Source organism: Myxocyprinus asiaticus, chromosome 16 (assembly GCF_019703515.2).
Source record: "Myxocyprinus asiaticus isolate MX2 ecotype Aquarium Trade chromosome 16, UBuf_Myxa_2, whole genome shotgun sequence".
NCBI lineage: Eukaryota > Metazoa > Chordata > Actinopteri > Cypriniformes > Catostomidae > Myxocyprinus > Myxocyprinus asiaticus.
Window position 1 is genome coordinate 15585273 of NC_059359.1, and position 14369 is coordinate 15599641.

General features: G+C 37.3%; 1 protein-coding gene across 11 annotated transcripts in view; it reads left to right on the plus strand.

The window, feature by feature from the left end:
• The window catches only part of LOC127453603 (receptor-type tyrosine-protein phosphatase U-like), a 374740-nt gene that overhangs the window by 336441 nt on the left and 23930 nt on the right, over positions 1-14369 (plus strand). For all 11 annotated transcript variants that reach the window (XM_051720082.1, XM_051720086.1, XM_051720087.1 and 8 more), the window contains 4 exons: positions 1180-1334; positions 9320-9455; positions 10053-10202; positions 12823-13137. In XM_051720082.1, coding sequence (XP_051576042.1) covers positions 1180-1334; positions 9320-9455; positions 10053-10202; positions 12823-13137 — 756 coding nt within the window. The remainder of the gene's footprint in view (positions 1-1179; positions 1335-9319; positions 9456-10052; positions 10203-12822; positions 13138-14369) is intronic.

The window sequence follows — 14369 nt, forward strand, 5'->3', positions numbered from 1 at the left end:
TGTGATCAGTTGAATGCCACTTTGGTGAACTAAAGTACCAATTTCCTTTCGAAACAGCAAAATCTGTAAATTATTCCAAACTTTTGGCCGCCAGTGTGTGTGTGCGTGTGTGCGTGTGTGTGTGTGTGTATATATATATATATATATATATATATATATATATATCTTTCTCTCTTTCATTATCTTTTTCTCTCTAATTCTTGCTCTCTCTTCTACTCTCTGATACAATGGCACAACGCAAGGACTGAATGTGGGTGCGTTTACTGAAATTAGCTCCCACTAATCCTCCTCTTTTCTGGCTTGTGGAGGCGCAGCTCTATCGACAGCCTTTAATGTGAGTTTTGTGTTTGCCGCAGCCCTGTCAATCAAAAACGGGCTGGGAGTGGATTGATATGTGTGTGTGTGTGTGTGTGTGTGTGTGTTCACGTGTGTGTATAAGACTGAGGGATAGGCTTCTCATAGTCACCATCAGGCAGGCTTGCCACTGAAGCGTTCCTCCTGTGTATATAAAAAGCAAGCAATGGGATGCGGCTGACAGTTTCATTTTTGCTGTTAAACTCTCCTTACGCTTATCAGCTTAGTTTAAAAATTTTTTTGGAATAAATTGAGTAAACAGACACCTCCCCTGAGCTGAACATGAGGCTCTTAATAGAGTTTTTTTGTATTGTCGTTTTTGCTAATATCAGAGTTAAGTCGCTCTTGTTGTCTTTGGCCATGAGGAAAAAACTCTCATGATTCTGTTCTCCAGTTTTTGCTTTTATCCTATAATCCATTAGTTTTCAATGGGTTTTGCTTCTGTACCCAGATTTTACATTGGACATTTTTGCAAAATTGTTAGTTGTACAAAATGTAAATGTCATTATTATGTCCCAAATATTGAAATTAATTGGTACAACCATGAACTTCATTGGCCCAAAAAAAATGTTTTCTTGCTCTCAGTCCACAACATCAGTCAACATGTCTTGTCCTATCTCTCATTGTACATATAAATAAAAGTCACAAAATGGCAAAAATACAACTAAAAACAGGATCTGGTTGGCAATATGACTTAATATCTGTTTTCATTCTGTCTGTGCACAGGGTCCAGTTTTACATGTTGTATTCAATAACATTAATTTGATACCTAAAACTGTAAGAAATTGATTTGTGTTGAAAAGCTGAATTGTGTTTGTCTTTCAGAGGGGGTACTCTGCCAAGCACGAAGTGTGCCAGTTTCACTTTACTTCATGGCCTGAACACGGAGTCCCATACCACGCCACAGGTCTGCTAGCCTTCATTCGCCGGGTCAAAACTTCCACGCCACCTGATGCTGGACCTGTGGTGGTTCACTGCAGGTATAGAGCTCCTTATTCAACCTAACACCCATTTGAAATGCACTGTGTATGTCACAAGCCACATGTGTTGGTTGTATTATACACCACCAGCACACATTAGGGGAACTTCCCTTACAGTATAATACACTTTACATTAAACATTTTAAACTGTGTTCTCTTACAAAAAAGTACTTTATTCCAATACCACCAACTCATTTCTTTATTATTACTATTTTCCACATTTTAGAATAATACAGTAATAATCATCAAAAATATATAATATCACAAATGGGAACAGGGAATTATATAGTGACCAAAAGATTTTTCAAGCAATTTCAAACTATCTTATAAGATATAACTTGCGGTTACGGTAAGATTTGGTTCTGATTCCTTGTAAAGACTCTTTCTTAATGGATCCATTAAAGATGCTTTTAGTTCCTTTGAGAAATAAATATTTGGAAATAATAAATGCAATTAAATGCCTTTAACAGCATGTTACAAAATGACCATTTCATATTTGAACAGAACAGATTCTTGCAAAAGGTCTTTACACAAACTAATAATTTTTTTAATAAAATACCACTAATTGCAACAAAATGTGTTCTAAACTGTGACGTGCAGTGACGTGAACAGGAAAACATTGTGCCATGCACAGGCACATTCAGGATCCTTTTAGAAATTTACCTCACAGTTACTGTACTAACACTAACTATAGAAACTATGGTGTGTTACCAGATGTTATTACTATAATTATATTAAATATTGTATTGAAATATAATCAGAAAACAATTTGTTTTTCATTTATTTGTTTCTCTTTCTAAAATGAAAATCGAATGACCAGAAGGGTCCGTGTACTTTTGCGTCCATTCCTTTTTCTTTTTTAACCCAAAAATGAAAAACTAAAAAAGTTTTTTTTTTTCTTTATTGGTTTTAACACTGATAAATAAAATAAGCAGATACAAACTCATTTCCTGTTGACCATTTCATTTTCTATTTAAAAAGGAATAAACGAGATTGGGGGGAAAGGCTCAATTTTTGTTTTCCTTCAGAGTTTAAAAAAATGTATTTATGCCTTGAATATTTGATACACACATGTGAGCGGCACTGAAACGCCCTTTCATCTGATTGGTCAACTTGCCCCATCTTCTATATCCTACTGCCTTCAGCTAGAGTTAGAGTTGGGATCGCTCTGCTAATATTTCTAAATTTTCATTAAATATCGTCTCGAACCACCACTAACTGTAAGCTATGCATGCCATATGTATTAGAATCTTGCTGCTTGGCACATCATGGTGTTGTTGCGAGGTGTTGCCTCTAATGGATGACGCGTGAGATATCGCAAGCCACATCACTTGGCCATATGCTGACTGGGAGTTGGTCTATTATTTATTATTTGTATTTTTAATAACATTGTATGATTTTGTAGTGACTGTAGTGCCGCATCCCATGGATAAATGTAATTTAAAAAAGTTGCGTCACTTTGTATAAAAGCCCCACGAGTTAATATGAGTTAACACAAGTTAATTTATTTTTGACATTTAATAATATATTTACTAAATGTTCATTCAGGCTGAGGCAATTACATGAGCAGCACAATCTATCAACAATTTACAGCTTGCAGAAATTAACATTGCACTTACGGAGATAGGGTGAACAGACGTCCCAATAACAGGGACAGTCCTGATTTTATATGCCGTGTCCCACGTCCTGACAGACCAGTCGGGATGCCTTGTGTCCGAATCTTAGCCATTAAAATTTTATGTCCACTCCAATCCATGTTCATGATGCCTAAACATTAATTTAGCATTCGCTTTTATTCAAAGCAACAGAACTTTTTTTTAATTACATTTATCAGTGGGACATGAATACGCAGGTACTGCTAAATCATACATTGTTATTAAAAATAAAAATAATATATAATAGACCAACTCCCAGTCAGCATATTGCCAAGTGATATGGCTTGCGATCTCACACACATCGCCCATTAAGAGGCAACAACACCATGATGTGCCAAGCAACAAGTTTCTAATACATATAGCAAGCATAGTTTACAGTCAGTGGTGGTTCGGGTCGGGTAGGGTTGCAACGGTATGAGATTTTCACGGTACAATAACCGTCTCAGAAATATCACGGTTTCATGGTATCACGGTATACGCGATTACACAATTATTATTATCAGTTACAATGAACCATAAAGGAGTAAAAACAGAAGGGTTTTTTTTTTTTTTTTTTGGTTGAATAAACGCTTTATTATAATTGAAACTTGAAACCATTTTTTTTAATTGAAGTATGTGAAAAAAAAGTCTCCCTTTTGAAAATAAATAGAATAAATAAGAAAGCTAACAGAATTAAAATAATAAACCGAATTGTAAACATGATAAAAAAAAATAGCATGTTAGTTTACATGTTAGCATAGCATGTTAAATTAACTACTAAATGAAAACTAACATCAGCTGTGTGAGCTTTTAAAGTAATGTCCTATGAACATTAACAATTAACATATACTGTAGGTGCACGACAGCGCAGCCAGACTGCTCCTGTCTATACCTTTAACTCAGTGGTTCTCAACTGGTTTTGCTTCAGGACCCAGATTTTACATTGGAAATCAAGTGGCGACCCACCATAGTAAAAACGTAACCTGTATTTAATGTATCCTGGATCGCATTTCCTTTTATGTTGCATAGTTTTGTTCATGGTTTTCAAGTACAAGGACATGCATCAGGTGACATTATTTTTGTTGTTGACGTCAACAACAAAAGCAACAGGAAGATTTCTCTCCCCCTTTTAAAAATTGAAGAGCATATTTACTTATATGAGCCCATTATTATCCTGTTTGTTTCTAATTTCAAACATAATTCAAACAGAACATACATATTACACAGGAGGAAAGGCTCCTCATTACCATGGTTAGGTTAGTGTAGCTAGTCTTAAATAATAGTAATAATAATAATAAAAATTGTATTTATGAAAAAACTTATACTAGCTGAAACACATCTTGAAACTTTAACTACAACTGCCACTGTTGATATAAAATGAGGTCTAACAGATTCTACCTTTAGATTATTTCATATGAAACTATAACATTTAGTCAAAATATAACACTTAATTTTAATCATGTAAAATCATGAAACAATTTTGTAAAGGTGATGATGTATAATGCAAAGAAAATAACGCATAGCACAGTGTTGCTCTTTTCCTCCTCAGTGCTGTTTGGCATGTCAAGGCTGCCTACTGTTTGAGAGGTTCGACATCCTCTGTAACGCTTTAAACTAGAAAAGTCTCACTAGAATTGAAATTGGTCACATCAGTTTTGAGGTCTGCAATATCGAGGGAAGCCCGGTTGTTGCACGCGCGCGCCAGAGAGAAGAGCAGATCATGATCGCGAGCTGGTTCCGTTACACTCGTGCGAAAGTGCAGATGAGAAGCCTTTAGCTGATTGCAAGATTATCATTAAACCTGCCTCAGCAGTCCTAAATAGGCTATCACTTGGGCAGTCGCCGAAATATCTTCAATGGGAGAACCATGGCATTGTTCTTTCCCTGCTGTCCACGACCCAGTCCGAATAGACCTGCGACCCACCAGAGAAAGACTGCTTTAACTCACACACACACTCACTTATGTCAGACCCCCTCGCTTCGCTTCTCTCTGACATTTTCTCCGCTGCATGTGTGTGTGTGGCACAAGTTGATGAGTCTGAAAGGCAGACGAGGAGGAAATGAGATTCTCCAACCGGTTGCATTTTTTTCTCAATACCGTAGATAAGCAAATGTACATGGTATGATAACCGTCAATTTTCATACCGTGGTATACCGTGAAACTGGTATACTGCTGCAACTCTAGGGTCGGGCAATATGTAATGAAAATTTAGACACATTTGCAGAGCAATCCCAACTCTAATTCTGTTTGATAGGATTAAGGCAGTACAGAAGACGGGGCGGGTTGACCAATCAGATAAAAGGGCCATTTCAGTGCCGCTTACATGTGCATATCAAATTTTCAAGCTGTAAATGAATTTTTTAAACAATGAAAGAAAACAAAAATTAAGCCATTTTACCCTTTCTCTTTATTAATTTTTAGGATTAAAAAGTAAAAAAGATTGGACGCAAAAGTACATGGACCAAGAAGGTACACGGTCCGTGTACGTTTTGACCATTTAATTTCCTATTTGGAAAGGAATAACGAGAAAGGAAAAGACGGCTCGATTTCTCCTTTTTTGTTTATTGTTTGAAAATTGGTTTATGGCTTGAATAGAACACCAGACCAGGGCAGTGGTGGCTCAGCGGTTAAGGCTCTGGGTTACTGATCAGAAGTTCGGGGGTTCAAGCCCCAGCACTGCCAAGATGCCACTGTTGGGCCCTTGAGCAAGGCCCTTGACCCTATCTGCTCCAGGGGTGCTGTATCATGGCTGACCCTGCACTCTGACCCCAGCTTAGCTGGGATATGTGAAAAAAAAAGAATTTCACTGTATATGTGCAAATGTATAACGTGATAAATAAATACAATTAAAAAAATTAAATAAAAAAATAAATAAAAAAAGAATATTTCATTTGCACATGTGGGCGGCACTGAAACGCCCCTTTCATCTGATTGGTCAAACTGCCTTGTCTTCTATATTGCCTTCATTCTGTCAGGCAGAATAAAAGTCGGTACGGCTCTGCCAGTGTGTTTACACTTTAATAAAGTAATGTTGCGAACCACCACTCACTGTTAACTACGCATGCCATTTGAAGCCGAAATGTGTCGCTGGGCACATTATAATTGCTGTTGCGACTTACGAAGCGTTGCCTGTTTGACGCGTGAGAGATCGCAATCCCAGACTATATGCTAACACGGAGTTTGCCATATTATTTATTATTTTTATATTTAATAACATTGTATGATTTTGTAGTAGGCCCTACCTGTGCTTCCACATCACATTGTTAAATGCAATGAAGATAGTTCCATCACTTTGGATAAAAATGTAAACTAAATAATGTTTGGGTATTTGCCTACTGTAAGAGCAACAAGTGGAGTGGATGTAAAAATCTAATAAACATTACCATGATAACGTGTCTGTAACATTCTCCACTCATCTTGAGTGAACGTTTAATGAGCTCACTACGTGTTTGTGTGTGGGAGGGTGTGTGGGTTTTGGTGGTTTACAAGGACATTATTTTAGGTTACAAACTAGTAATTACAAGGGTATTTTGCTATAAATGTGGTTTATGAGGACATTTCTAGTGTCCCCATAATTTAAATCACTTAAAAAAAAAAAACATACTAAATGATGTTTTTTTGAAAATGCAGAAGGTTTTTTGTGATGGTTAGGTTTAGGGTTAGGGTTAGGGGCATATAATCTATAGTTTGTAAAGTATAAAAATCATTATGTCTATGGAGAGTCCTCATAAGGATAGCCGCACCAACTTGTGTGTGTGTGTGTGTGTGTGTGTGTGTGTGTGTGTGTGTGTGTGTGTGTGTGTGTGCAACATTATTTCTGCAAACCAAAGATTGCTCAAAGAGTGCTTTGCATATTTTGTGTTCTAAGGCATGAACTGACACCACTGCATTCGGAAAGAAATAATAAAAAAATACTAACAATTAATTAATAAAAACGAATAATTAAATCAGTGAACATAAACTTAATACCTGACAAAAATTAGAAGGGTTTGGGAGTAACAGAATAGGCCTTAAATTCAAATACGTAATATGAATAGGAACTGTACTATTACAGTTGGACTATAATCCAATGTAAATAGTTGGTTATAAAAAATGTTGATACCTAAAGAGTTTACTTTGAATTAGAAATTATATCAACTAAAAAATAGCAATATGAATTGCGATCTGAGGAGAGTTTCTGCAGTAATTCAATTTAAAAACAGTGTTAAAGATATAATCCAAAGTAATTCGATAACACTGCCTTGAGTAATCTAACCAAACACATTACAAATTAAATTTCACAGATTGTATTCTGTCATCTGTGGAATCCAATTTAAAACCGATCCTCTTAACCCTGTAAATTAGTAAAAAGGCAGCACGTTTTTATTTATTTATTTCTATTAATTTTGTTAGATACTTAATTGCATGACATGGCTTGTTCAATTCTTTCAAGGTATTGGTTATTCCCACTGCTTAATGTATTTAATGTTTGTCCAGCACAGCTTTGGTTTGGATTATCTAGAACTATAAATGCATTCTAAAGTGACTGGTTTGGCAGTTTCTTCATTTGTCATGATCTCTATATTTTAAGATGTACTAGGTATTGATAAATCACATTCAATTAATGTGAAGAGCTTATGTTAACCTTGTTAAATATATAAATAAATTCGCACAGCTGGGTGTTTGCAGGCAGTGTAGGTCAGTAAAAACAATAGAAAATGTAATGTACAACAACTTTTATTTTAATCTTACAACGATGCATGCAACCAAAACTTGATTTTTCAGAACCCTTTAAGATGTCTTTACTGAACAACTTTTTATATTGTACGTACCCTTCTTGAACCTTACTTACTAAACAACTGTGACTGCAGGAATTGGCAAAAACAAAACAAAAACACTTTATTTTAACTATTTTTTTCAAAGGGGGGTGGACCATGTACAAGTTTTGGTTTTTGCCATAGGCCCTACTGCACATATACTGCCAAGAACAAACAAACACACAAACAAACACCTAGTGAGCTCATTAAACATTCACTCAAGATGAGTGGGAAATGTTATCATGGTAATGTTTATTAGATTTTTACATCCACTCCACTTGTCACTCTTATAGTAGGCTAATACCCAAACATTATTTAGTTTACACTTTTATCCAAAGTGATGGAACTATCTTCACTGCATTTATCAATGTGATGTGGAAACACAGGTAGGACCTACTACAAAATCATACAATGTTATTAAAAATAAAAATACTAAATAATACGGCAAACTCCATGTCAGCATATAGTCTGGGCTTGCGATCTCTCATGCTTCAAACAGGCAACGCTTCGCAAGTTGCAACAGCAATTATAATGTGCCCAGCGACACATTTCGGCTTCAAATGGCATGCGTAGTTAACAGTGAGTGGTGGTTTGCGACATTACTTTATTAAAGTGTAAACACATTGGCAGAGCCATACCGACTCTTATTCTTCCTGACAGAATTAAGGCCATATAGAAGACGAGGCGGTTTGACCAATCAGATGAAAGGGTCATTTCAGTGCCGCCCACATATGCCAATGAAATATTCAAGCCATAAACCAATTTTTAAACAACAAACAAAAAGGAGAAATCGAGCCGTCTTTTCCTTTCTCGTTATTCCTTTCCAAAAAGGAAAAGAAATGGACAAAACTCACACGGACCGTACATGAACCCTATACTCCCCCTGCTGTTGACTTTTGTAAGTTTTGATGAGAAGCGTTAAGTAAATTAAAAATAGGAGTTATTTTTATATTTTCATTTTTCTTCTCTTCAGTTTTAGCTTTGACAAGGGAGAATGAGAAATAAAATAAAAACACAAAAAGGCTAGAATTCTACTTTTTTTTTTTTTTTTAAATGAATCAATTTGTGTATGTTTGTTTTTTATTTTTGCAGAAAAAAAACTGTTTTTCATTATCTGTTTTTTTATTTTTTATTATTATTTCAAAATGGAAATGAAATGAATGGAATTATTTTTAATGACACATTGTCATGTCAACAAGCATCCAGTTATTACTCATATTTAACTTTACACATAACACATACACAATTCTTGGTTCATTTTGAATCGGACATCAGAAATAAATGACTTGTGTTTCAGTAAGTTATTTACTAAAAGTTGTGGCTGATAAGAGTCATTCGTTTAAGAGGTAGCAGCACTATATGTTTTGCTTTGTAGATTAAAAATAGTGACTCATAAGAGTCATTTCTTTGTGAATCAGGCTACACTTTGCACGTTGTATGTTTCGTGCTTTAGATTCAAAACATCCTGCTAATAAGAGTCATTCGTTCAGAAATTGGACTATACTGGCCATGTTGTCTCATTTTCTCTCTCTCTCTATCGCTTTTCATCGTCAGTGTGGGTGCGGGCCGAACCGGCTGCTATATCGTGCTGGATGTGATGCTGGACATGGCGGAGTGTGAAGGAGTTGTGGACATCTACAACTGCGTAAAGACCCTCTGCTCACGCCGCATCAACATGATCCAGACAGAGGTACACACACACATTTACCCATGATTCACTGTACCCAAATATGGCAGCATGCCTAGCAAATTACTCCTTTTGCATTTGCATAGACATAAGCTCAGTAAGTGTCGTTTTGAATAATCAGGATGTTTAGCCTTGAAATCCGGTGAAAAGTGTGTTGATAGGTGTGAACGCATGCAAATAATTGCATCTGTCCGCATCTGCAGTGGTATGTGCTTTCGCTTAGATGTTCCGATATTTGCATATCCGAACTTTATTATGTAAATCCCACAGTCATTTCACTGTTTATTATATTAGTAATTATTTACTAGATGCTTTAAATAAATCCATCCCACAAGTGTTTGTGTATTTAGAGCAATGTGTACTTGCTCACACAGTGCACTTTGAAACATGTGATTGATTATAATTTTTACAATGGAACAGAGAGGTTAAACAAATTCTGCCATTCTATCTCATATGCTTTCTCTCTCTCCCCCTCTTGCTTTTTTATTCTACTCATTCCTGTTCTGAGCTGCTATTTTCTATCTTTGTGCATATCTCTGCTTTATCGCTGACACTCTTTCTTTCACTCCACATCCCCACCTTTTTTCTCTTTCTCTGTAGGAGCAGTACATATTTATTCATGATGCCATTCTGGAGGCATGCCTGTGTGGGGAGACGGCTATCCCGGTTAACGAGTTTGCCCTCGCCTACAAAGATATGCTGCGAGTGGATTCTCAGAGTAACTCCTCACAGCTTCGAGAAGAGTTCCAGGTCTCTACCTTTCCTTCATTTAAAGACCCTAGAAGTTTTGTGGCTTTTAGTCCATGTCTTTTATTTTTCAGGTAGTTTTAGCGAGTGTACTGCTAAAATTGACAGATAAACAAAGTAACAGTCTTTCTTTTCTGGGAAAACTGACAAAAATATTGATGATAATCATTCCCTATTTAGGAGCATATGGGTAGTTGATGATAATAAACTCTAATAAAGTCATGTTATTTTCAGATGAACAAATTCCTATAAAGTCAAATCTTTTGGTGACGTTAAAAGAAGTAGTTTATGAGAGAGGGAAAAACAGAACTTCTGTGAATTTTCATAATAGACAGACAACCTCTCACTTTTTCTCTACAAAAATGCAGTTTTCATGACAGAGATGATATTAGTTGTGACATTGCTTTGAAATGGAGTCTAAGCAAAGAGATCAAACAAAGTCAAACAATGCTATAATTCAATGCTAAATATGCTCAATGGAGCAAAACAACTTGACAGTCAAACAAGACACTGAGCTGCGCACAGTGCGACAGAAACTCTTTCCATAGATTAATGATCAATAATGTTGAATAAGAGGGCTTTCACACTGGCAGTTTAGTTGGAAATAGAGCATGGTTCAGATAAAAAATTGGTTATATGAAAGCTGTTTTGCGGAACGGGAAGCAGACCATGGTACTGAACTCGAGAGTACAGTACCTGAACAAAGTTGTCAGTGCTCGGTTGCAATGGAACTATGGCATGGTTCACATGCGTGAGAAAGCAACTTGTATTTGGGTCCACACTTGTTCAGGAAGTACAATAACTTGCCCATGTGTTTTTGCCGATTTAAGCATGATGACATCATCAGATGCACCATGAGTGGCAGGGGAACATAAGCAGTGCTGTAAATACTGCTCGCAACCAGCTGTCTCTTTTAAAAAAGACAGATGTAGTCACCATCTCCTGGACATAAACATCTGCTGAATTTTGGCATGCGACCCACAGAGGCGCAAGTGTTGTTCACTCTGGTGTGCATAATGACACCAAAATTAATACACATATACGCACGTTAACGGGAAAAATAAAAAAAGAGCAATAATAAACCAAAAAATATTAGAAACTCTTTCCAAACTTCTCAGAATCATTCATTTCACACACGTTTATTTGTTTTGTTGAAGGTGCCACGCATATATACTGTATGCCTACGGGCATCATAGATGAAAACTCACCACTAGTAGAGTATTGATTACTGAACTTTAATCAGTTCTTTTTGATTCACTACTGTAGATGGCAAAAATAAATAATAAAGATGATAGTGTAAGTGTAAAGGTAAAAGTATAATAATATAAGTAATAGCTTGCATTGGTTGTCCATTGGGAGCGGTACTCACTTTCTGATCTGTACTCAGCCATGTTTCACTTTACCACAGCTCCTGAGGGAGTAAAAAGTCCGGTGAAGGTTATTAAATAAAAGATGGACCACTCCACACATGTCGCTGAAAATACTTTTATTGATTCTGAGGGAAGCTACATTTCAAAGGGAGACTAAACTATCCTTGCTCTGCTGCACTTACCTCTGTCTTGCATTTTTCTGACTTTACGTTGCAGGTGAATGATAATGCATACATTACAAACGATTTATTGCTGAGGCTTGGAAATAGAAGTGCGGGAAAGGTAGATTTGGATTACAGGGTATAGATTGTGCGATTGCTATCAGGTGCTGATGGAGGAAATTTTCCATGCCTTCCGTACACCTATATTTCTGACATTTACCTTGACATCATCTTTTGTCTTAAATTGTGGTTATTTGTTCCTTTTGCTGTAGTAGAGAACAGCAAATCTCTTTACCTTTTGGTTTTCCTGGAATACAGTACACAGACTTTAATAAAGAGAACATTGCACACCTCATCTCAGTTTGAATTGTAACTATTTTTGTTGAGCTCATAGGAACTGTATTTATTATGTATGAGGTTAGCCTCAATAGCAGTAACAGTGTGTATGAGTGCAATTAAATGCTTTTTAAAGCTTGCCGTCAGAGTTATTCGGCATCTGCGGTCACCAGATGTACAGTGCTATTTATGCAGAATGGAAATCATGGTGATCATCAATGTGCCAGCAAAAAACTTTTAATATTTCCGCTGCTCTTTCCTTTAATGTTATTTCATTCACTTTTCTTTCTTTGCTGGATAGTTTTTTCATTTTTTTATGGTTGAGAACTTTCCTGCCTTTCCCTGCTGATTGAAAAACAGCTCAAAACAGCTTAAAATGGTTTGCAGGTTTTAGCTGGTTTAAGCTGGTGTTCCAGCTGGCCAAGCTGGTTTAGTTGGTCAGCCAACTGGTCTCCCAGCCTGATGACCCCAAAACTCTTTTAAAACCAGCTAACAGAGCAGCCTGACCAGCTTAGGCTGGTTTAAGATGTTTTTTAGTAGGGTTTCTACAAAAAACAATTATTGCATGGCTTTATTTGATCTTTTTCACCTCTCTTCTTCCAGCCCTTCAAACTTTTGATTTCAGTTTAAATCTTTTTCATTAGTGTAATAATGACTCATCCACCCATTGTCAATTGATTGAGCACAAAGCTGTCAGTGATGTCTAAAGCACCAATATTTTTTTACAGCAGTTTCATGTAGTCCCTCTTTTTCCAGACACTAAATTCTGTGACACCCCATCTGGACGTTGAGGAGTGCAGCATCGCCCTGTTACCACGAAACCGGGAGAAGAACCGCAGCATGGATGTTCTCCCACCGGACCGGGCCTTGGCCTTCCTAGTGACCACAGAGGGCGAGAGCAACAACTACATCAATGCTGCCCTGATGGACAGTTTCCATCGGCCTGCTGCTTTCATTGTAACACCCCATCCGCTACCTGGCACGACGTCTGACTTCTGGAGGCTGGTGTTTGACTATGGCTGCACCTCTGTGGTCATGCTGAATCAGCTGAACCAGTCTAACTCTGCCTGGGTAAGCAAGAGAGAAACAGTAAAAGTAAATTCCATGAATTGTTTACTCACCCTTACTGTATGTCATTCCAAACCTGTATGATTTTCTTTCTTTCTTGGAACAAAAAAGGAGAAATTTTGATGAAAGTACTGGTTATTTAGGACCGGGGCTGGTCAAACCGGTGTCTGACAGGAAGTGTTCCGCGACTGCCATGGGGTCCTTCAATATTGTATAACGTGTGAAGAAGGGCAGCCAGACGACCCCAATATATTTCATACGAAATCGAAGAACAAATGGCTATGTAGACATTTAAAACAAAATCTAGCCTAAAAGACTGTGTTTTTGCATTTGTTTTGGTGGTTCGTAACAGCTTGCCTGGGCAAACTTTTAGAACAACTTTTTACTGGCTGCTAAACACCTTCTTACTGCAATTGGTCCACATCATCTGTGGGTGTGACCTGGAGCTCCACCTACTTTGAGCAGCTAATTCCCATTCAGGGCGTTCATTCAGTTAAGATCAGTCAACATGAACACACCGGCGTGCAGAGTTATTAGAGAGCTGGCGCAAATTTACCTATCTGTATTATCATTCACGAAAAGACATTTTACAGGAACATGTCATGCATTTTTTTTTTTTATTAATCTACAAAAGGAATCAAATTTACTCAAATATTCTTAAGTGCCAATTCACTCTTTTGTTCCCTATCTGTCACTCACTCGACGTTGTGTCGATGTAGTGACACTAGGGGCCACTCTTGGGAGCTCAAAACTCCTCTGGTCTTTGATAAAAGGCCAATTAAAATTGGCGAGTGCATACCACTCCCCCGGACATAAAAGGAGCTGGTATGCAACCACTCATTCAGATTTTCTCTTCAGAGCCGAACGATCAATGTTCACTGAGCTGATTGTTCATTCACCTCTGCTGGATCTGATGGCGCATTTCAGTGGCTTCTCCCTCCTCTGCACTGGTGCATTGCAGAGAACGCACCTGGGTGCTTCGGCAGAAATAAGAGAGTATATTTCTCTAAAAGAGTATATTTCTCTAAAAGAGCGCCACACATGGAACGTCTTTTTAAAGACGCATCTTTTTAAAGATACCTTTCTGTTTGTGTGTTATTCCTGGTTGCGGTCGTTATCTCTCAACTTCTGATGGTCATGATCGCTGTCTTTCATGTCTGGGCGCGACCCACGCGGAGACAGCGTTCATGGATGGATCATGTACTCATTGTGATCATGTACTCATTTCATAAGAA